Genomic DNA, 22,579 nt, shown 5'->3' on the forward strand with positions numbered 1-22,579 from the left:
CAGCAGCGGCGCTGCGGCTCTTTGGGCTTTTAAAATTGGCTATAAATGCGCTGAAGCATAAATGGATTTACGTACATGCTGCTCGCTGCTGCAATCCATTTCCATTTCCATGTTGCATGCAGCAACATGCTGCCATTATGCCACGCCCAGCCCACGCCCAGCCCACGCCCGCACCACCATATTGACGCTGGGCAAATGGCTTGCCGTGCGCTGCTCTGCGTTCGCTTATTGTGCTCAATATTTAATGCAAACAGGTGGGAAAGGTCAAACGACTATTGCATACCCTTGCAGAGCTAAAGCTAATGGGGACTGGATCTACGTATATAGTAGTAGGAGTAGTGTGATATCTATATGTTGTATATACCCTTTCAGAGCTTAAGCTAATGGCAACTAGATATACATCATAGTGCGGAGTGATATATAGATTTATATCTGCTTCAGGTCTGGGTGTAGCTATACAAGCAGAGCGATTGCAGTTGGATAGCTGATTGGTCCCAAATATGTAGGGTATCTGTACGTCCAGCTCTGCTTCGTTTCGTTGTAGTACACAGTTAATCACAATATTTCTATAGCATCGCCATGAGCATACAATGCAGCCTTTTAAAATTTTAAAGCCCGTCTTGTTTTCCTTGGAAAGTCAATATTGTTTGTCTCATTCCTGAATGATTTGTCCTATTTGCATTTTCATTTTCGATATCGTTTTCATTGGATTTCCCCAACTGACCCAATGGATTTGACAGATTAAACAGAGACTTTGAAGACTTTCCGCGTCTTTAATCTCTATCATCTTCATGCTTCAGCGTGTTTCATTTCCAGTATTTTTAAGTCAATGTAAAGTCGAATTCGAAATGGGCTCACCACCTACATAACTCTGATAATGTTTCATTTACATACATTATGTACCATACAAATACCTAGATGTGTTTCAATTCCAATCGTTTCAATGTAACGTATAAGTACCAATATCGGTCTGACTTCCAGGTAATTCCATCGCTTATAGTGCATAAGTCGCTTAATCTGTTAGTACTTCAGCGTGTTTCATTCTCAGTTGTTTCATTCTTGAAATAGATTGAAATAAATTTCCAGCAATTTCAATCAAAATTCAATTCAATTTCATTATCAAAATCATATTGCAATTGCCTATATCGCATATTTAAATGTGTTTCATTTCCATTTGTTTCAACGTATGGTATCCACAAAACCGAAATACAAATTACATCATTTAAACTGAATAGCGTAAATATTTGTATGCCTGTTTCTTTAACATTTGCTTTCGACATAGAAATCGCGAAACCAACAATCAGAATCTTTATAGCTCTACTTAGGCATATAACATTCTCAATGTCTGTTTCATTACCAGCTATTTCAATCAACTGTGCCTCCGGCTATCAACTGTAGACCAGGCGCATTAATGTGGCTAATGAAAAGTACTTGAAAACAAATGGAAAATGAGAATTTCGCTTATGTTTATGTTTGCATATATATTTTCCTGCTTTTCCTACATTTGTGAGTGTTTTAAGCTACCCTTGGGCAACTGCTGCTAGGGCAACCACTTGATTCGACTCGCTCAGAATGGGAAACTCTCGTTGCCAGAGCTTCACGGCGCTGGGAAGGCGACTCTCAGATTGAGTTTAGCTAAATGATATGAGTCCCGGCTCCGTACTTTCCGCCATTTGCAGTTGCCTCAGCTTCAATTGAGCTCTGCGGCACCATGATTTCAAATGAAGTGATAGCAAAAAAAGAAAAGTAGGTAAGATGAAAAGAAAAGTTGCAGAAGCAGAGATTCGTACTTACGTATGCATGGCAGCAGCAAAGGTGAAAGTGGTGTACTTAACGTAAGTATAAGTATGCTTTAAATGTGATTAGATCTTGAAATTAAAAGGGGCAACGCTCTTCACTTGATTGAAAAATTCAGTTCCTTTACTGCCTAAAGTCAATGGGAATCAAATGTTGATGGAAATACTTATGCAGAAGGCAGTGAAAGGTCTCTGGAGCATATTAAGTGAGCTAATGTTAGCTTATTAATTATGTATTAATATTGTTATGTAGTAGAGAAATATACATCCTCACTAATCACTCATAAAGTGCACAAACTCAAACAGAAAATTATTCTTGGGCAGCAAATAATGTTGATGGAGTCCCAGATGATTCTTGGCAGAGCAACGCAAACAATAAGTTGGAGTGGCCATGCATAAAACATATACATATATAGGTATATATATATGTATTTACATCTCAAATTGCATCTCTGGAAACTTTCGTGAGAAGGCAAAATGCAAAATGCAAAATGTTGCAATACATTTATCACTTTGGCCATAATTTGCTGCTGCCCACGCCGCTTACATATAAGCAAACATGCTAAGGAGGCCAACACAAGCAGACACCAGCAACAACAGCAACAACAACAAAGGGCACATTTATGCATAAGCACGACGAAGGTCAGCAAAGGCTGACATGAAAAGGGCTCTTAGCCCGCTCGGGTCAGGCTGTGTGTCATCTTTGAAAAGAGAATGAGAATGGAACTGGGAATGGGAATGGGAATGGGTATGGGAAAGGGCATGGGAATGCAATGTGGACCGTCGTGCGGAGCACTTGAAGCATGCCTCAAGCCGGCGACTTGAGCCGAGCCGTGCGAGATCAAGCATGGGGCAAGCCATTGAAATGTGCGCCTCGAAGTAGGCAATGAAAATTTCAGCGTGAATGTTGCGAATGTGTGTGTGTTTGCATGTGTGTGTGTGTGTGTGTTGTTATTATGTTGTATGCAACAGTTGAACATTTGTGAAATTTGCATAAGTTTCGTTAGAATCCTTCATTGGCCACGTGTGGCATGTTTTGTAGCTAAACTTGGAATTTGTTGAATTGTGCACGAAAAACTTGTTCCATTTGTTTGGGCGTTGCCTTCGCTCGAGTGTTTGTTAGTGTGTGTGTGTGTTGGTGTGTTGATAGCTTCAAAAGCATTGGACTGGTATGTGCATATGAATATTTTATAAGCCTCTCAAATGTAGTTGTATGCGTCCCCATGAGTGCGTGTATGTGTGTGTGTGTGTGTGTGTGTGTGGCTGGGTGTGTGAAAGGCTTTATTTATGCAAAGGGTCGCGCTGTACGCCCAACGGTGGCAGACGGAAGGAATAGACGTAGTTGTAATACTTAACACCAACGCAACAAGATACTTTGGTCATAGAATGTCAAGCACACACACAGACACACACGCATGCACACAGAGGGACACATGTGTGTGTGTGTGTGCGCGTGTGTTGGCAAGCCGACAGTCAGTCAACTATTTTGCATTGAAATTGAAATGTTCGCAGCTTTTGTGCCGAATCATTAGTTGAAGCAAGGCAGCTGCGGCTCTCTCCCTCTTTCTCCCTCTCTCTCCCTCTCTCACGCACAGATTGTTGATGTGAAGCGGCATTTACTTTATACATCATACTAAACGAACTAACTTAGTCTACCAGAAAATCTCGGCCCATTTAACACTTTACTCTCAACAAATTGTGTTGTTGCTGCTCTCGTTACAAATGCTTGTTGTTGTTGCTGCTGCTAGTGTTGCTGTTGCTGCCGCTGTCAACATGTGTGCAACATCTAATTATTATATATTCTTCATTGACAAAATTTATCTTTTTATTTTACACTTTAACTTATTTCTTAGATGTAAATGCAGAGGGACAGTTAAAACACTCTATATTTAATGCTATATGTGTATAACTGTGTATATAAATCTCTATATGATTTTTTAAATAACGTTGCTATTCAATAAGCATTCCAAAAACTTTCTGTTGACTATGGAATGATTATTGGTCAGCGATTTCTTGTTCATGATAGTCTACTCCGATTTGGATAGCTATTTGAATACATGCAAATTTGAATATAGAATTCATTAGTTAGCTATGGCAAAATTATATATACTTATATTATATTATTATATATACTTATAATTGAAAATATATCAATTACCGTATATTATATTAGCTCAAACTTCAGGATGAAATGGTTTTGTGAAATTGTATGTAACAAGCAGGAGACAGGGTGGCAGACTCCATAAAGAACATATATATATATTCAGGAGCAGGATCACGAGTTGTATATAGCTCATCCGTCTATCCATCAGTCTATTTGCTCGAACATTTCAATCTTTGAATCCATAAGCCTAGCGACTTTACATGTATGTGCTTGAGTACCATACGCAATACGAGTTTATCATTGTCGTATCGATAACTTGTGCCATATCTATCTGTCTCTCATTTATCATTACTAATCGATTATTTTATTTCGGTCTTTAAGCGAAGTTTAAGGACCACAAAGAAGACTGAAGAAATTTACTGAGTTAGATTCACGTGGGGAATACCCAGATTTGAATAATCCTTCCTTCCGAATGAATAAAAAAAATTGTATTTTATATAATAGTAGTAGATCTATGCTTTAGCAAAGCCATACCTCAGACTGTCATTATCAGGCTCTGAATTGAGGGAAGTTCAGCTATAGCAAAAGTTGTTGAAGAACTAGTTTTCCTTAGTAAAATATATGAGCGCTGCTTTTATGTGTGTGTGTATGTTTGCATGTGTGTGTGTGTGTATATGTAAAGGTTAGTTTGTGAAGAATTATTGGCATAGCTCTGCATGGGACTCGGAGTATCTCTTAACCGGACATTGCCGACTACAGCACTAGTGTTCTTTTTTCCCTATACAATATATTCAAGGAATTTGAAGGATTGAAGTATTTGGTATTTGGATACTCACAGAGTCTGGGCGAACTGAGATTCTTTCCCTGCTTGAAAAGAGACTCAAAAAGGGCATCAAAAGCAAAAAAGATTAGAAATTAAAGCATTTGAGAAAGAAATTTTGATGGAAAGCCAATGCAATTGCTTTTAGCTTGCTGTTACAGATAAATTTGCATAAGAAATCAATGGGAGCTCGCCATAAATAAGTTTTGCACAACTTAAATGCAAATTGCTGGAATTTATGCACCAAAGTTAAGAGTTGAAGCGAAATGCTGGCATTCAGCTCGCCTCGCACGCAACGGGAAGCAATGAGAACGGAACTGAGGGCTGCTGATACTGAGATATCTAGCAATATATATACATATACATACATATCTATCTCTGTGGTATTATAATGTTGCAGACATAGGTAAGAAAGGAGCAGAAAGGTGGGCTGGTCTGGTCTGGCTGGGCTGGGCTGAGCTGTGGTAAATGATGATTCGTGCCTTGGTCAGCGTTGGGGCAGTTCCATTTATATTCGCTTTTCGCTGAGCTGTTGCTAAGCATTTTAGTTGTCTAATTGGGGGTCATTTGTTAGGCAAATGCCGCGTCTGACGTTGCCCACTCCTGCTCCTTGTCCTGCTCCTGCTCCTGTTCCTGCTCCTGCTCCTGCTGCTAACTGCCGCTTATCGGTGGCGCAACACGCGACGCCGCGTCTGTTGCAACTTGGCAAGTTAGCGAATCGTTCGGGCCACACATTTGTTAGGGTCGCTAAAATCATTTTTCATTTGCCAGTTAAAATTCGCAAGCCTCACAAAGTGGACGAGCCCGTGTGGGCGGGGCATTAGTGGGGTGTGGGATGTGGGGTGTGGGGCAAGTGTGAGACAGTTCCATTGAACTTCGCTCAAGCGAAATTAATGAGCGCATAAGCGGCCTCAATGGCCATAACACGCGCCAAGGGGCGTCCACTGGAGTGCACTAAAGCGAACAGTCGAACTGCAGGCTCAGGGGTTGCCATGGGTGGTGTGAGGCGGGGTGGGGGGGAGCGGTTGCCAGCAACAGGAAGGCCTTGCATGTGTGTGTGTGTGTGTGTGTGTGCCACTCTGTCAGGCTATCTGTCTGCCTGTCAGCTGGTCATTTGGCATTTTAATGATGGTCATAAAACGCAAAGTGTCAATGCGAAGCGATTGAAAAGGACAGCGCGAAAGTGGGCTAAGCTCGACGGCCAGATACCCTACAGCTGCTCGTTGAGCTAATGTGAATAAGATCAGACTGTTTTCGATCTATGAGCATATATCGACATACATAACTGTAAATAAATCCGTTTAAGTGCTTGGTAGATTGATAGATCGAGTGAGCCCGATTGAAAATGGAATTAGGTCTCAAAGGTTTTGCGCAGAAGGTATGTAACAAGGAGAAGAAGGCGTGGCGGACATCATATTCTTGATCAGGACGTTGCGATGCATTTATATCGGTATCCTCCCATCTGTCCTTGAAATATTACATCTGTACTCTTATATAACAAACTTAGTAAAAGTTGTTTTCTCTTCTCTTTACTATCGATAAAAATCGATAGTTAAACTTCATATTTTAAGCATGACTTGAATTACGCAACAGATGCAAACAACCAATTACTTTCTTCCGCAATATTTTATTTATTTTTCACTTTAAAATAATTCCCATGTGAGGTAGACTTTTGTTAATGGTTTTTTTCCGATCCATGAAGTACCTGGAATAATTTTCTAGGATAATTTTTCTTCGGTTCTGTCTATCTCTACCCAATTATGCATTTATTATGCCTCTTCAAATTTCAAGTACAAGAAAAGGTCACAGCACGCCAGGTGTAGAGTATAGCATAGCTGCGGCATCATAAATGTTTTTTGTAGTAAAATTGGAAATGGATTCCTTTTACAGAACGGGCATGTATTGAAAATGGGCCAAAGCACGTCCAAGCCAAACAGTTAACAGACCTCGTAGAACCCTTCATATGATAATTGCCTAACCAACACTGCTATGGACATGATAGAAGTGAGGAAAATCTATCCTCAAAACACAAAAACGACTTAAAGCTAAAGTTCATTTAGGACGAACAGTAATACAGTAATATTTGAAATTATGTAACATTAACGCCTTTCATTCAGCGAACAAAGGTTCCAGTGGAGCTGAACGATTTGCATATGCCCCACTTGAAATACCGCGCACATGCCGGGGTATTTCAATTCAACAACTTGGCCAACAATTTTGGCTGACATTTCAATTGGCGCAGCCATAAAAAGGCGACAAAGGCAGCGGCTAAAGACTTGACGTGGGTTTCGAGAGATGGCCAAAGAAAACTGCCTGAGAGCAGAGAGGCAACAGAAACAACAACAGCAGCAACAACAATAACAAAAGCAAGAAAAATTGGCAGCACTCAATTAACGCATTTAAAACTACAATGCTGCAGCAACTGCCACGCCCCCTTGCTTGTAAATACCTCAGAGCGCTACCACATTCCTTTGAGTTAAGTTGGGCTGCACTTGGCCGTGTGTTGATTGGGAATGTATGGGCGTGTGTGGGTGTGTGTGTGTGTGCGAGTGTGTGCGAATGTGTGTGAGTGGGTGTGAGTGTGTTTATTTTCAGGCATGAGAAGCATTGCTGTTGCTGTTGTTTCTCTTGATGTTGTTGTTGCTGTTGTTGCTGCTGTGCATTGTGCGCCTGAAGCTTTTGTTTGTGGCACGCAGCAGCAACAGCAACAGCAACAGCATCAGCAGCAGCGGCAGCGGCTACGTGAACCATTGTCTGCCACACAATGCGGCACCATGTGAACGTTGACGACAATGTGCTCGGCAATTGAGATGAGGCTCTCCAAAAAGGATGCTTAGATGCAGCCAGCACAAAAACACGAAATGGGGAAACGCTTGCCGAGAATATTGAGCCATTAAAGTGCATGCCACACGAGTGTGGGAGAGAGAGAGAGAGAGGTGGGGGGCTAAAGAGGAATATGTGTAGCCTATGGTGTGGAGTGGGAGAGAAAGGGGGACGAATGAGAAGTGAGAGAGAAAAAAGTATGGCGGGAGCTAAGGCATTTGAGATATGTGAGCATCAAGACAAATATTTTATTATTAGTATTACTTTATTATTATTAACTTCTATAGAAACTATTTTTTTAAATTAAAAAAAAAAAAAAACAAATTTTTTTTTTTCCACCAAGATATGGCCTCATCTTTCCATAAACGAAATCTCATTAGCCGAGTAACATTTTTCTAAAGACTTTTCGTTGGTTTTATGGAAAGACGCCAGGCATTCAGAAAAAATTTGATGTCAAGGTGTCAGGAAAATTTCATTCTTCGTTATGGTGGAATCTTCCAGTATAAAATATATTTTGATATATATATTATATATATTTCATCAAACTTTGCTTACCTACATTTCAAATAATATAGTGTTGTATAGCATAATAATAATCTTCCAGTTTTTGCAGAATTCAAACTTGGATTAGAGATATAAATTAAATGATCGATATGTTATCGATAACAAAGAAATGTTATGAGGAGGATTTAAGAAATGCTAGGATTAAAGATATGTAACAAATTATCGATTTCCTATCGATAACAAGGAAATGTTATGAGTTATCGTAAGCAAACGACAAATTAGTTCTTTGAACCCCTTTACACTCAACCTCAAAGCTAAATAAAATCTAAACCAGCAGAGCTCCATCTTTGAAATTTTTTTACATTATACTCCATTTATTTTTCTTTAAAATACAAAAAGAATGGCTACTGTAACAATAAGGATTATTTTTTAAAATTTTTTTTTGTAAAATGTACAAAAAACATGTAACAAAAATTTGGTCATCAGATTAGCGCCCCCTGCGCTAAATTCAATTTATTTAAGTTAATTACCAAAAATAACACCTGTATTTTAAGCTAGTGTTATTTTTAAGTAATATTAGTAGTGCGTAGTGCCGTTTTTTGTTTGAAATTACTTAAAAATTCGATTAGGAATGGAATTATAAAGTTGTTCAATATTATTCAAGGATATGGTTGATTAAGCGTGTTCAGTACCTTCGATTAACTCTGTCTTTGTACTATAATGCTTTCCGGACTCATATACTTTCCTGACCAACCATCCCCAGACGTTTCCAATGATATTAAGGTCGAGTGAGTATGGTGGCCACTCCATGAGATCAATTTTTTGGCCCTGAATCCAGGACTTCAGGGATCGGGCGGTCTGAATTGGGGCATTATCATGCTGGAAAATCTAATGCCGGTTTTCAGACAGGTTATAAAAATGCGGAACAGCAGTTTTAAACACGATATTATGGTCCTATGCGTTCATGGGCGATGTCAAAAATTGAAGCTTGCAAGTGCTGTAGTAAGATATTGATACCTACACAAATGCCACACCACCCCCCCGGCGCAGCGGCTTGGAAACCGTTCCAAATAATGTTCTTCTATGAGTAGGTCATGGATATAATAATTATATCCATCAGTTCCTTCCAAATTCAATTTTTCTCATCAGAAAAGACAACATGCTGCCATTGGGTAGACCACGTCATATTCGCCCGGCCAAAATTAATGCGTATTTCTTTTCTCAGCATATCGACTGGTGTCTTTTTTTTACATTCTGTTTCTTTAAGTAATTAACTTTCTTAATTGCTCTTTAGACCGTTGATAAGCTCGTCCTAACACTGATTTTAACCCTAATCTTGGTGGTCGATTCGTGGGAATTCGAAGCTTCTCGAGCTAATGCTCTTCTATTTCCTTCTGAAATCACTTGATTATTACCGCATATATAGTTTTTTCCATAGTTTTCCCTATTTGTAAGAAAATTGCCACTTAGTTTTCTGTTTTTTCCTGATTTTTCAGCAATTTTATGGTTGCATAGTCTAGATTCAAAGTATGCCTCAATCTTTGATTTTCAACCAAAGATAAAACTGTTTCTTTACCCATACTATAAATATATTGAATACTTTGAGCTTCACAAAAAATTTGGTGAGTGTAATTGCCAAAATAAGCAAGATAATTACAATTGCATTTGGGGGCGCTAATCTGATGACGCAAAATAAGTGCACACATTTTTTGCGAAAATAGAGAAGGATAGAAAATAAAACATAACGGGTTTTCACTCGCGGTTTTTTTTGGTATGAGAGACATCTCATATGATGATAATGAAATAAAAAAAACCAAGAAGTTGCGTGCAATAGGCAAAGAGAAAAACGTAAAAGAAAATGAGTGTAAGGGGGGGCGCTAACCTGATGACGCGAAGTGTATGTATATACTGCCACGCCTCTTGCTGCCTCTGACTTACATATTCACAGAGCCTTTCTATCATGATTCATGACATTAATTTTTTAATGCGTTCAGGCTATAAACATCAACAAAAAAATATCATGTTCATATTTGATTGAAATCAAATTTATGATATATTTCCACATATTATTCAGTCGTATTATACACTCAATATTAAGTGAATCTATCAATCAAATGGAATGCTGCGCTCAGAGAGCTTATGCTACCTTAACACAAATCCCATCGGGAATGCCATTAATGCTGTCATCTGGGGCTCAAATTTTAAACGCTCAGCTCCATGAAAATGGCATTGTCCTTAATGACAGATGTGTGTGGTGTGTTGTGTGTGAGTGTGGCACGCCCACAGGCTCAAATAGCTCTAGACGTCCACTTAAGGCTGACTAGCAAAAAAATAATTTAACGCTTCGACGGTTTCTGCATATTTGTGCCCTGATTATTGTCACACCAAATGGTTGTTGTTTCAATTGTAATTGCTGTCGGCTGTCGGCTGGGGATGATAGATAGAAATCGAGTCGGGAATTGTATTGCTTTTCATGCTCCAGTGAGCTGCGCACCCACACACACACACACGCATAAGAATTGCAATTATATTTTGCATTTTGATTAAAACTCCTGCCACACTCACACACTCGCTGCAATTGGAGCTGTTAATAGAGGCAGAGGCAAGGCAAAGGTGGCTATTCAGGGTCAGGGTTAGGGCTGGGGTGGAGTGGGGCTGGATCGGGTGTTGGTTCGTGGCTTGGTCAGCTGCCAAATGCCAAATGCCAAAACACGCTTAAGCGCTAAACAGCTGTTTCCACATCCGCACCAAGCACACGCCACATGGCCCCAACCCCAGCCCCAGCCCGAGTCCCCGCCACGACTCTATAAACTTCAGGCTCTTGGCAATTTGACAACGGCGCATTATCCTTACAAATGGTTGTCCGACAACAGCTGCGCCAAGTGCCTAGTCCACTGTTTCCAAAAACTTGAAAGAGAAAAATATGTATTTGAAAAATGATGTGAATGTCGCTCAGATAGCGAGCGAGAGGGAGAGGGAGAGTGAGCGAGCGAGCGAGGAAGAGACACGGCAAGTCAAGCTGTTTTTGCTGGCGTTTTGCCAAGTTGTACGGATATATTTAAAACTGCATAAATCAAAATACATACACAACCACACGCACTCGCCAAAAGAGAAAGAGAGAGAGAGAGAGGGAGACAGGGAGGGGAACAAATGTTGACACTGCCAATGGTAATTTAATAAAGCCAGAGTGAGCGTCTGTTGGTGCCCAATTAGCCACGGATTGAAAAAGAACGATTTAATGAAAGCTAACAATGAAAAATTCATAATGATAAATGATTCAAATTGTGCTAGCATAAATGGGGCTAATGTCGCAAGTACTACAGTGTTCGTGTATGTGTGTGTGTGTGTGTGTGTGTGGTTTAAGAAGAGAGGGTTAAGGAGATAAGCAAAACTACGTCAAGTGGACAGGAGAAGCTGCTGAGACTATTTTCGATAACTCTATTGTAATAGCTATTTAAATTATCGATAATATGCCTAGTGCTTAAAGTAACTTGTGGGAGCAGAAGCTGAGATTGTTGGGGCGAAATTCTGAATATCAATCAATCAGTCATCTAATAGTGGTTTAGATTCCCATGTTCTATATTAAGATTAATTGTATTACTATTTTAAAGGTTTATCAAAAACTATTGAAGTTATCGATAACACTCGCCTTGTGGTTGGGAATCACACATAAACTGATCGAAATAACGGCTGGAAATACGAATGATATATTCAATTTATATAGCCCATAACTAAACGTTTCTGATATTTGACTACGATTCTGATATAACTACATATAAAAGTGAGATTCTTTTCGATAGCTATATAAAAATATTTGATTTCTCAAGGAAGGATTGCACTTAAAAATTTAGTACTGAGCTCAACATTTGAGCTGCTATTAAAGCGCCTATCATGAAGTAAATCATTTAAAATTAATGATGTGATATATTCCATAAGAAAAGTACAATGATATTAAATAATCAAATGAAGAAAATTTGTACAACACTTCAAAATACAATTGGTAACATTAATATACATACATATCTCAAACAGTTTTTGTCTTGTACGAAATTTGTTTCCGCTTGCTTTAACTTGATATTTGGCAATTTTTGCATAGTTTCACATAATCAGCATGTCGGAAATTCTGCTCTGGCATTCAGAGTGGCTCACTCAGCAGGCATTATCTAGTTCACTGCAAGTTTTATAGACACTTAAGCAGATAGCACAAGGGCAAATAGTTCGATTCTAATTCAAAGGCGTCTCCATTGCCTTAATCCCATTGTAAATGCAAAAAATCGAAAACTCATCAAAGGAAACAATTCGATATTGATGATTGTGTATGCACGCTGAGTACGAAACGATTTCGAGTTATTTGACAAATTCTGTCCAGAGCTACATTTGCAGCTGGCATCAAATTGCTAATGCGATAAACTTTTAATCAATTCCGTCAGCTGCTTGTCCCGTTGATTAAAGGGGAGACACAACAGGGACTGCAGGCAGCTGAAAATACGAAAAGCATGTGAAAATCCAGTGAGGAAAGCATTTGGCAATTGCGCACGCAATTACAAACGCAAATACAGCTGGGCCAGAGGAGCGAGACGCGGGGCGAGAGGCGCGTGAGAGGCAGGGCGGATCTTGCTGCAATTGCTGCAGCTGCATCTGCAGCAAGAAAACGAGAAATGCAAATTGTCAGGCATGCAGCACAAGCGGAGGAGGCTGTGTCTGCCTCCAAATATGTATGATGTGCGGCGCACACGCACATGAGCCCAAATGTGAAACGGAATTGAAATGTGGCCAAATGTGGGCGGGGCGGGGCGGTTCTGTGCGAGTGGGCGGTGGCTTGATACAAAATCAACTCTTTGGCTGGGCACAAAAGCACAAAGCAATCAATGAGAGCTGCCACGCAGTGGATGAGCAGGAGCTGGTAAAAGGCATACAAGAGCCGGAGCAGGAGCAGGAGCAGGAGCAAGAGCAGGAGCAGGAGCTGAGTGTAGGTGACAGCTGGCTGCCCGTTGAGGGCGGCTGTCAGGACATGAAATACGCTCGATGCCAAGCACTGACAGCCAGTCTATCAGTCTATCAGTCAGTCAGTCACTCAATCAGCATATCAATCAGTCATTCACGTCAGTCAGTCAGTCTGCTCCAGGTACTTGTTGCTGGGCAGTCGAACTGCCAGGCACACATAATTGATGAAGCAGACGAGGCAAATGTAAACATTATTGCAACTAATTGCAAATGAACCGAGACTAGTCCCCGAGCATTCAGCTCGAATAGGTAAATGTAGTTAGCGAAATGTTGCCAACGGCAGTTTGCAGCCAAAGTGCTCAGCTGAACAAAGAAATCTGTATTTATTTTGCAAGCGCAGCAATCAATCAGCTGCAGCACCAGCACAAGTGCAGCGCCCGGGCCTCGTTCATGTTGCAGCAAGAGCTAAACTCGATTTTAAAAATCAATAATTTGGGGCTATTGGTAGAGGGGACAAAACTGTGCTACATATGTATGTGAGAGATTATTTGATTGACATAGTCCATATACTGAAGACTAAATAGATTTAATTATAGTATTGTATTTATAATATAGTAGAGTATAAACCTATTGAGGGTATTTTTCGCAACACAATTTGGTACCGTTTACATTTTTTTTTTAAAGCTAAATTAGCAATTAGAAAAGACAATGTCCACTCCAAAATCAGTAAGAATATTTGCATATACGAATGTGAATAAAAAATTAATAAATAAATCCGATTATTATAATATAATTCAATATGAGAATAGCTCGAAGAACTGTAAATTAATATTACGTGGTGAAAGTAGAATAAAGTAGAACATTATTTCAAAGCATTATACCATGATTTCCCAATTTCAATGGGCAATAACTGCAACATAGTATTAGGCTAGTATTCCAGTGTTGTAAAACGCTTATATGAAAAGAGGTCTAACAGCTAGTAGTAAAAGAGAGTAAACGTGCCTCTAAATGAATGAATGAATGAAACGAGTTTCTACTCTAGACGTAATTAGGCTCTAGGCGTAATTAAATAATCTAAATTATAATGGAGTGTGAGAGCATGAGAGGAAAAGAGACTTGCATTGAGAGAGCACCTAGCTAAGGATGCGCATACATAGAATATATTTTATGTAACTTTGGTCTTTCATTCTATTTTTTTTTTTAATTTGATCTCTGTCTTTCATAAACTGTTCTTGCAATGTACCTATATAATAATAATATCCAGTCACGTGGTCGAGCCTCCTATTCTGAATTGCCTAACTGGCCATCTAATTCTCACTCAGCAACGTCCGAGATTCACGCTCTGCACTATCTTCGAATCGAATCGTCCCACTCACGGAGTGAGAATTAGAGTATAAACTAGAGCAATGAGACGATGCAAACTCCCTCAGCAAATATTTTAACATCAACTTTGGACAAGTCCTTAGCTTCACTAATACTATTGCGATGGCACGACCTTGTTAACATAGAGAGCAGAATTTGCTATTGATTTCACAGTAGCATGAAATATTATATAAGCAATAAGACTATGCTATATACATATATATATATACATATATACATATATTTCAGTAGACAAATTCCATTTTGTGCTTAATTTTTTTAGTTCGTCTATCGTCAGTTAAATCTTCTTCTCGTTGAATGAACTGACTGTATTTGAGATGCTAAATTTCTTAATATCAATAGAACTTCTTGCGCTCATAATACTAAACGTTCGAACGCGTTCTCTGTATTGAATTTTATTCAGCTGAAATTCGCATTTTTGTTTGCTAAAAGTCAATATTGAAAATGAAAAAAGGTCCTACAAGTATATATTTCTGGATAGTTGGATAATATGCATATAAGTTCAACAATTTTACCATAAGAGTGCTCTAGTCGGGTGTGTCCGACCAGGTGATACCTTGCTCATTGCGAACAGCTTGTATTCCAATTATTTAATGCTTCTTTTATACATTCAACGCAAACAACACATGCACACATATACAGACACACATCCACATAAACACACACAGTCACACACACTGAAAAATCGGCGTGGCTTGGGCTGCGTTTGCTTATGTGCTTTATTATGGAAAATTGAGTTGTTGAACAAATTTTGTTGTTGTTGAACTTTTTTAATCAAATTTTCAGAGCATGATAATGACATCCTGATGTGTGTCTTTGCCAATGCACATCTCTCTACCATTTAAAATACATTAATTTTAAATTTGGGGAGAGCTGAAATATCCAAAGTCAGAAACATTTATTCATCACTGTGAATTTTAAATCTTCAGGTTTGTGTTATTCCAGCAACGCTTTAAAACGGAGTCAAGTAATCGATTGTTATCGATAATATTACAAATGGAATGAGTTATCGAAATAATAGATGTCATACTCGTATAGTCTCGGTACAGGTGAAAATAGATTTCTATTTTTAATGTCTTCCTCTGCCTGTTACATACGCTTCTACAAAAACGGTATACCCCTAAACTCCATACACAATGGGTTCGGTGTATAAAAAGGTAAACAATGAAATTGCTAGACTATTATTAAAATATGTATGGCAAATTGAGCTTGTAGCTCGTTGCTCAATTTTGGCCTGCACTGTGTAAATAGATCCAAAGGAATATAGACATATATGTTGTTGTTGTTGTTGTGGAAATATTGCCAAGTAAGCTCCATTGGTGTAAACTCTTGAATTTGTTTGCTGCCAGCTATATATCTCTGTCTCTTTCGTCAGACACTTTGGGCTCATAAAATAACAGCTCTTAGCACGTATAGATAGATATACATATTAGCAAAGATAGTGTTTTCCACTATATAGATTTCGTATGATGGGCTCTGTCATCATCTTAGTCAGCTCAAAATTGCATCTAATAAATACTCGACTTTATTATGTATGCTTTGTATTTGTGCTTTATTGGCCAGGTTATCAGAGCTGTTGTTTGTATTATTCCGTTTATTGATTGTGTCGACTGAGACATTTGTTTGCCTTTGCTAAGCTGTGATTTCTGTCTGCTGTTTGCTTGACTCTTGTCACAAATAAACATTTCGCACCTAGCCAATCTGCTATAATATCGTATTTGATTATGCATACTCAGTTTCAAGTTGCTGATGAGAAGTGCAATCGCTGAGAGGAAATTGTTTGTGCAAGTGTGATAAGTAAATACATCGAGTTATGGATGGCTGTAATAGAATACGAAATGCATTCAAATGGCTTAATTAATACAACTGCCAGAGTGAGTGGTGTCACATGCAGTTCCTGAATTGATTAACCACTCTTAAGTGTTATGCCGCACTCATCTAAGATAGTTTACAGTAAAATATTCCTCATCGAAAGGCGATATATCCATTATAAAATATGGTCTATCCTATGATATTTTCAAACTCAAGTCTGCTCTGTCTCATTGAGCTTAATAGTCTAAAAAATAATAATCAGCTTTCAAGAGCTCTTAGCTCTAGTCCATCTCAACTTTCCATATCATTGACCATGCATGTTATGCTCAGACCCAACTTTTAAGATCTTCAGATATGTTATGAATTATGTTTCTGCTGTCTCTCTATTTAACCTGGTTCGCTAGTCTTTAGCTGGAATAGTTTCATATATATAAAGTAACTTTCCGCTATCTCCACATACCTTAGACAATAGCGAACCCAGCATTGCCTAACCTAACCCAACCAAATTGACACGCTAATTAAGATAATCAATGACAAATATATGTGGTAAAAAAAAGAACAATTTGTATTTATTTTTAGTAAACATTTGACTTAGATATTATCTGTAACTAGACGATGTTCGTTATAGCGTATAGGATATGTGAGTGCATTACCCTTGTCCCAAGAGTATAATTCCTGAAAGCAAAATAGATAATACTCAGCATGGGCCCAAACAAGACAGCAGCAAGTCTCTTACCACTGTGAGGGGATTATAACCGACTGTCGTCGTGTAGCTGAACGGATTCGAGAAGGGCAGATTCGCGTTGAGCAGTTTGCCCTTGTAGAGATCGACAACGTAGCGGATTTGTGTATTTTTATCGGTCCCCGAATCGATGGCATACAAATTGCCGCAGACAATAAACATTTCGCCGAATTGTTTATGATCGAGTGTTATATTAAAATTATACTGCATGCGCAACGTCTCGGCATCCAGCTACAAAAATAGACGCGACATATATGTATATAGAGACGAGATAGAGAGGGAGATAGAGAGAGAGAGAGAGATTTACCTTAGCTACCAGAGTATTGTTCGAACCGAGCGTGCTGTAAATAACCCAAAGACCGACTTCATCCACGTTGAAGTCCATATAATTATAGTCAGTTGCGTAGAGTCGATTGCCAGTCGCAATTCCCGAATATGGCAACTGTACGCCTGTAAGAGTTTCATATGTGTAGCTATCAATATATGTATATTTATATATCTGATAAAGGAGAGCCACTTACTTATCTTCTTGGAGGTCGTCAAGTCCAGTTTGACAACCAAATCGGAGTTCTTCTGTTGATAGTAGAACGAACCGTTGTAGACGACGTGTGCATTGCCCTAGGAATTCCATAGTTCTATAGATCTAATTTGCTGATATTACATTATCGACTTACTTGAAAACCTTCAGATATTTCGTATTTGTGCCTGGGCACACTGTTCACTCGATATTGCGTGCGCGTGGAGAACTCGAATAGGTTATAGGCATCATTTTCGTTGGTCACAAAGGTTTTCTCTCGATCGACTTCTCTTGGCGCTGGATCGCGCAGCCAAGAGCCATATTTCTCATTCACCACCTTGTGGAAAACGGGCTTACCCACTGCATACAGATAACAGGCTGTGAACAAAGAGGGGATATGTTATAGCTCTGAATTAGTAAGCTCCATCGGACACTTACTTTTCACACGCTTCGGCAAGCCCGGATAGCTGCGATTGCCTGTCGGCTGTATCTCAAAGTTATTGAGTATGGAGTCCTTGCATTGATACAAGCTATAAGCATAGATAGATAGAGGACTTTTGTTTGAGATACCGGACAATGAAGTAGCACTACTCACCTAGGGTCTGGGCACTGATCACAAACGGGACACTCGCTTTCGGGCGGCCGCTGTCCGTAGATCTTGACATTGTTGCCCACATAGGGTATTTCACTGTTTGGATCCTGAGCTATAAATACCAAAGGAAGTCATTCAATAGCCACTCATCTGAGCGCGTATTTGAGGAATCGAACTTACGCGCTATTTCGAAATTAACCATAGTCGCATTTAGCTCATTGCGTGCCACGCAATGGTAGTAGCCGAAGTCGTCCTTGCGGAGGTTGCTTATGGTCAAACGCATGGAGGTCTTAAAGCTACAGGCAAATATTTAGTTGTATATTAGTTTTACCAAGAGCTCTACTTATAGAGCGAGCGAGTGACTTACCCATCTGGATAGGACTCAATGCGATACTTATCACTTGGATCCAATATTTTGCCATCGTAGGCCCGCTCCCAGTACCGTATAGCCTCCGGAAAGGCTTCGACCTGGCACTCCAGGGTGGCGCTGCTCTGGTACTCCGCATAGATCATTTGCCGGTAGACAGATATCATCGGCGCAACTGCCACGAGGGAGAGGGAGTTACAAAGCTGCTCGAATTGGTTTCCTTTGCTACTCACAGTGCACCTCGACCAGGAACGTGGCGTTGGCAACGGGCGCAATGCCATTGTTGGCATAGCAGGTGTAGGCAGCCATTTGATGTCGCGTAATGTTGCCGAACTTGAGAAACTGTCCACTAATGGAGCTTACTGTCGCACGGTAGACATACTAATTAGGAATTACAGAGCTAAGCAGCCATTTTCTACTTACGCTCGATGCCGTTCACGTTGATGGTGCGTCCATCGTCGCGACGCCACTCCACCTGGGGCTGTGGATTGCCCGTCGCCGAGCAGCTCATGTTGAGCGTCTTCCCCTCCTCGACGATGACATTGCGTCGGAAGTTGGGCGCATTGACATCTGCCGTTAGGGGACAGATCTTAGCTCAAGGGCAACGCAAAGCTCTCAGGGATTACTCACCTGTGATGGAAGGTGGTATGAGCAGATCATTGGAGGCGCTGCCATTGGGATACTGCATCTTCCAGGTGTTGATGCCAGGCACGCCGGGTGTGCCGTTGGTGCCCGGCTTGCCTGGACGTCCGCGTGGACCCGCTATGCCTGTGAGCGCGAGAGTGTGGGACAAGGGCAGGTTAAAATAATCGAAAGCTAACTCTACCCTCACTTACCCTTCAGCCCTCGTTCACCGGGTGGACCTTGAGCACCCTTTGGACCTGTTATGGACATGCCATCTTTGCCATCTTTACCATTCAGTCCATCCTTGCCATCGCGTCCGGGTAGACCGTTCTTGCCGTCGGCTCCAGCTCGACCCGGCACCCCATCCAATCCCGGCTCACCGGGTACGCCGTCTCGGCCATCCAGACCGGCCCGACCAACTGCTCCAGGATCACCCTTGGGGCCACGAGGACCCGGTGCTCCCTGCTGACCCACACCGTCGACGCCTGGTGCTCCCGGCAGTCCGACGTCTCCGCGATTCCCTTTGGGACCGGGTATGCCCGGCAGGCCGGGATTGCCGGTGGGTCCTTTGGGTCCTACTGGGCCCATTGGGCCAGCTGGGGCTGGCGGGCAGTATTCCTGTGTGCCCTTGCAAAAGCCCGTGATAATCTTTTCGGGCACACGACAATACGTATTCAAATAGATCCATTCATCCCCGCCGGGGGCCGCGCCCTTTAGACCCGTTCGCTTGCGTATCTCTGTGTCCTGCTCCTCCAGAGCCTTGCGGTGATTGGGATTAAAAAACTCAATCAATGGATCTGCTGCAAGTACATACAATATATAGATTCAACTGGTTCGGTCATTGAACTGGATTGAACTAGTTCCGGCGTTGCTTGACTTACCATGCATCGAGGCGGGAGACGACGAGGCGATGTCTCTGCGAAAGCGCTTCTCTATTGGCAATTGGCTAATGAAATTGTTGTTCATCTTCCGCTCGTTGCGGACTATGCTGAGCGGCTGGGCTGTTGTAGGACTGCAAAGGGATTGGAATATATAAATGAACTACGGTTGAATTACATATAAGAATTATAGATGCTACTTTAACTGAGCAGAAGACTTCATAGCGCTTATCTTGTTATGAGTGGAAACTAGAGGCACTATTTATGCTACCTGAGCTGGATCTAGTTTTGTAGATAAAACTTGGATTGTTAATATTTCAATGCACCGAATGAGTGAATCCTAATAATGAAAACTGGAAAAGGAATTGGAACTCAAGTTGGGGCTAAAACTATAAGATGAACTGAATCTATTATCAATGCTTTCCGGTAGTATCTCATACTGGAACTAGAACTGGAACTAGTAATAAAAGAACTAAATTGAACCGGAACTAGTAGAATGCAAGAAATTGAATTGTAAATCGAACAGGAACTATAACTTGGTATTATTATTCGCACCTCGCCGCCATGGGATAGTCCCTTTCCATGATCTGGATGACCATGGCGCGCAGAATGTGTTCGGAGCGCAACAGCTCGTCCTGGAACTGGTTCCGCTGCTCCCGCTGACGCTGATGAATGCCCACGGTCACCGACTCCTCACCCGCCTGGGTGTACGTGTAGAAGAGTATCGACAGTGTGGCCAGCATCAGAGTAAGTGCGCCCAAATACAAATAGACGAGGACAAGGGACGTGGGCGGCGGGGCGTCTAGCTTGTTGATGCAGTTGCAGCTGCACTTGCAGCCAGCCGGCAGGCAACTCTGCCGCTGGCGATGCTGGCAACTCTGGCAGACGCCGCCCATGCCCACGCCACTCGCCTCATCCGGCAGCAGCATGTTGGCCACCAGCTGCGTGCTGGAATCTGTCAGCTCTCTGGAGGCGCTGCTCTGTGATGTTGCTGTTGTCGATGTTGTCGATGTTTCGCCTGTTGCCTCTGCGTCGCGTCGCTTCTTCGAGTTGCTCACACTCTGATTAACGGCCAGCAGCATGTTTGGCGGGCAACTGTTCGATCGGTTCAATTGAAACGGCTCTCCTGATTTATGCGGCGCGAGTGCAGCCGTTGGATAAAACAGAGATAAATTAATAGATGAATAGATGTGTCAAATGAACCACTCGCTCGTATTTTTAGACCATTCAAGTGGGCGCGCTCTATTTATACGAGTTCTCGACACGATTTTAGGTATTCAAATCGAAAAGGCTTTATATTATTTTCTATGGCCTTCCTCTTCTTCTTGTTGCTCTCAGTCCAGACACTCGAGTCAATAGTTGTTGTTGTTGTTGTTTTTTACTGCCGAGGGCGGAACTAGTATAAAATTCACAAGTTCTGCGTTAATTTCCGCTGCCTGTTTGTTGACAAACTGCGACTATATACGTATATATATATATACATGTATACATATATATATATATATATATATATATCTCGATATATATACATACGTTCGATTCGCTGCGTTTGACAACTTTCTAACACTTGCTGGCCACACTGTGGCGGTCAGCGCGTGTGTCTGAGCGAGTGCGAGTACGTGTGAGAGCGACAGAACTAGAGACAGACAGAGTGAGTGAGAAGGACAGAGAGAGAGAGGCGCGAGCGCTCTGAGTTGCGAACGCGTTGGCGTCTAATTTCCGACTAAAAATTTTGTGTGCGACAATTTTCCATTTCGCCGGCAAGCGGACGCTCTGTATGTGTGTGTGTGTGTGTGTGTGTGTCGCTCTCACTGTATGTGTGTGTGTGTGGGGTTTACTTTTTGTTTTTATAAGAGAGCCAAACCAGGCATTCGACACATTCGCAACTCCAAGAGAGTCAAAGCACGCGAGCTGAGCGAGCAGCGATTGATATAAATTTTATTTCAATTTATTTATCCCTGTGATGTGTAAAATAAAAGTTAAATATAAAACGAAAAATAGAAACGTCTGCCAGCTCGAGCAACAGCTTTCAGTGGGGAATAGAGGACGGCAATGTGACCAGAGCGCCTTTATTTACCTTACTCAGCCAGGCAGACGCATGCGTCCTGTTGCATGCCACAACACTGCAGGAGCAGGAGCGCCGCCTGGAGTCCGTGTCGGCGGGGACCGGCAGGCACGGGGGGAGCCTGACAGCAGCGAAAAAAAAAAAAAAAAAAAAAAAAAAAAAAAAGGACGCACATGTTCCGATTCTTCTTCTGCTTTGTTTGCTTTCGAAACATATGAGTGGGCAAATCGTGTGTTGCTCTCTCGACCCACAGAATAACACACACACACACACACACACACATACACGAAGCCCACATGTCCTCAACAAGTATGAAAGCGAGAGCATCAATGCCCCAATCAGATGACTACTCACAGCTCAGAGCTTCACTCGACTGCCATTTATCAAGCTGCAACTGTCAATCCAATTCAATCCAATTTATATTCCCTATTTTCCCGCATTTGCATTTGCATTTGCATTCAACTAAATATTTATGATTCCATTTAGATATTTCAAGTTCTTTTCTATGGTACTAGGATAAAAATCAATTTTTTTTATTACTTTGAAATGGTTGCGTATGGAGAATATTTACATACGTGCATATATATTTATATTGTATGTATAAATAT

At 41.1% G+C, this 22,579-nt stretch overlaps 2 protein-coding genes across 5 annotated transcripts in view; one reads left to right on the plus strand and one right to left on the minus strand.

The window, feature by feature from the left end:
• LOC6584810 (potassium voltage-gated channel protein Shaker) overlaps positions 1-22,579 on the plus strand; it is a 180,046-nt gene that overhangs the window by 2,531 nt on the left and 154,936 nt on the right. The gene's annotated exons all lie outside the window — the stretch shown is intronic.
• On the minus strand, positions 16,729-21,640 carry LOC6584807. Of its 3 annotated transcripts, none has more exons than XM_002010412.4 (16): positions 21,440-21,640; positions 20,462-21,032; positions 19,910-20,040; positions 19,241-19,828; positions 19,035-19,172; positions 18,828-18,974; positions 18,638-18,766; positions 18,405-18,579; positions 18,218-18,333; positions 18,041-18,149; positions 17,884-17,975; positions 17,603-17,823; positions 17,450-17,546; positions 17,236-17,378; positions 16,923-17,159; positions 16,729-16,861 (listed from the first exon to the last, which is right to left on the minus strand). In XM_002010412.4, the coding sequence occupies exons 2-16, from the start codon at positions 20,986-20,988 to the stop codon at positions 16,778-16,780; spliced, it is 2,934 nt and encodes a 977-aa protein (XP_002010448.1). In that variant the 5' UTR covers positions 20,989-21,032; positions 21,440-21,640; the 3' UTR covers positions 16,729-16,777. The 3 variants fall into 3 exon arrangements, with proteins under 3 accessions (XP_002010448.1, XP_015016713.1, XP_032588308.1); XM_015161227.3 differs by having other exon boundaries at positions 20,462-21,302; XM_032732417.2 differs by lacking the exon at positions 21,440-21,640 and having other exon boundaries at positions 19,241-19,825; positions 20,462-21,363.

This window comes from Drosophila mojavensis, unplaced genomic scaffold (genome assembly GCF_018153725.1).
Source record: "Drosophila mojavensis isolate 15081-1352.22 unplaced genomic scaffold, ASM1815372v1 contig_136, whole genome shotgun sequence".
NCBI classification, from domain to species: Eukaryota; Metazoa; Arthropoda; class Insecta; order Diptera; family Drosophilidae; genus Drosophila; species Drosophila mojavensis.

Excerpts from the sequence above, each read along its gene's own strand:
- LOC6584807 (XM_002010412.4), bottom strand. The coding sequence starts at position 20,988 with ATGCTGCTGGCCGTTAATCAGAGTGTGAGCAACTCGAAGAAGCGACGC. Across the intron at positions 20,041-20,461 it reads GACTATCCCATGGCGGCGAG|TCCTACAACAGCCCAGCCGC; the intron begins GTGCGAATAATA and ends ATCCCTTTGCAG. Across the intron at positions 16,862-16,922 it reads GTTATAATCCCCTCACAGTG|GAATTATACTCTTGGGACAA; the intron begins GTAAGAGACTTG and ends TTTTGCTTTCAG.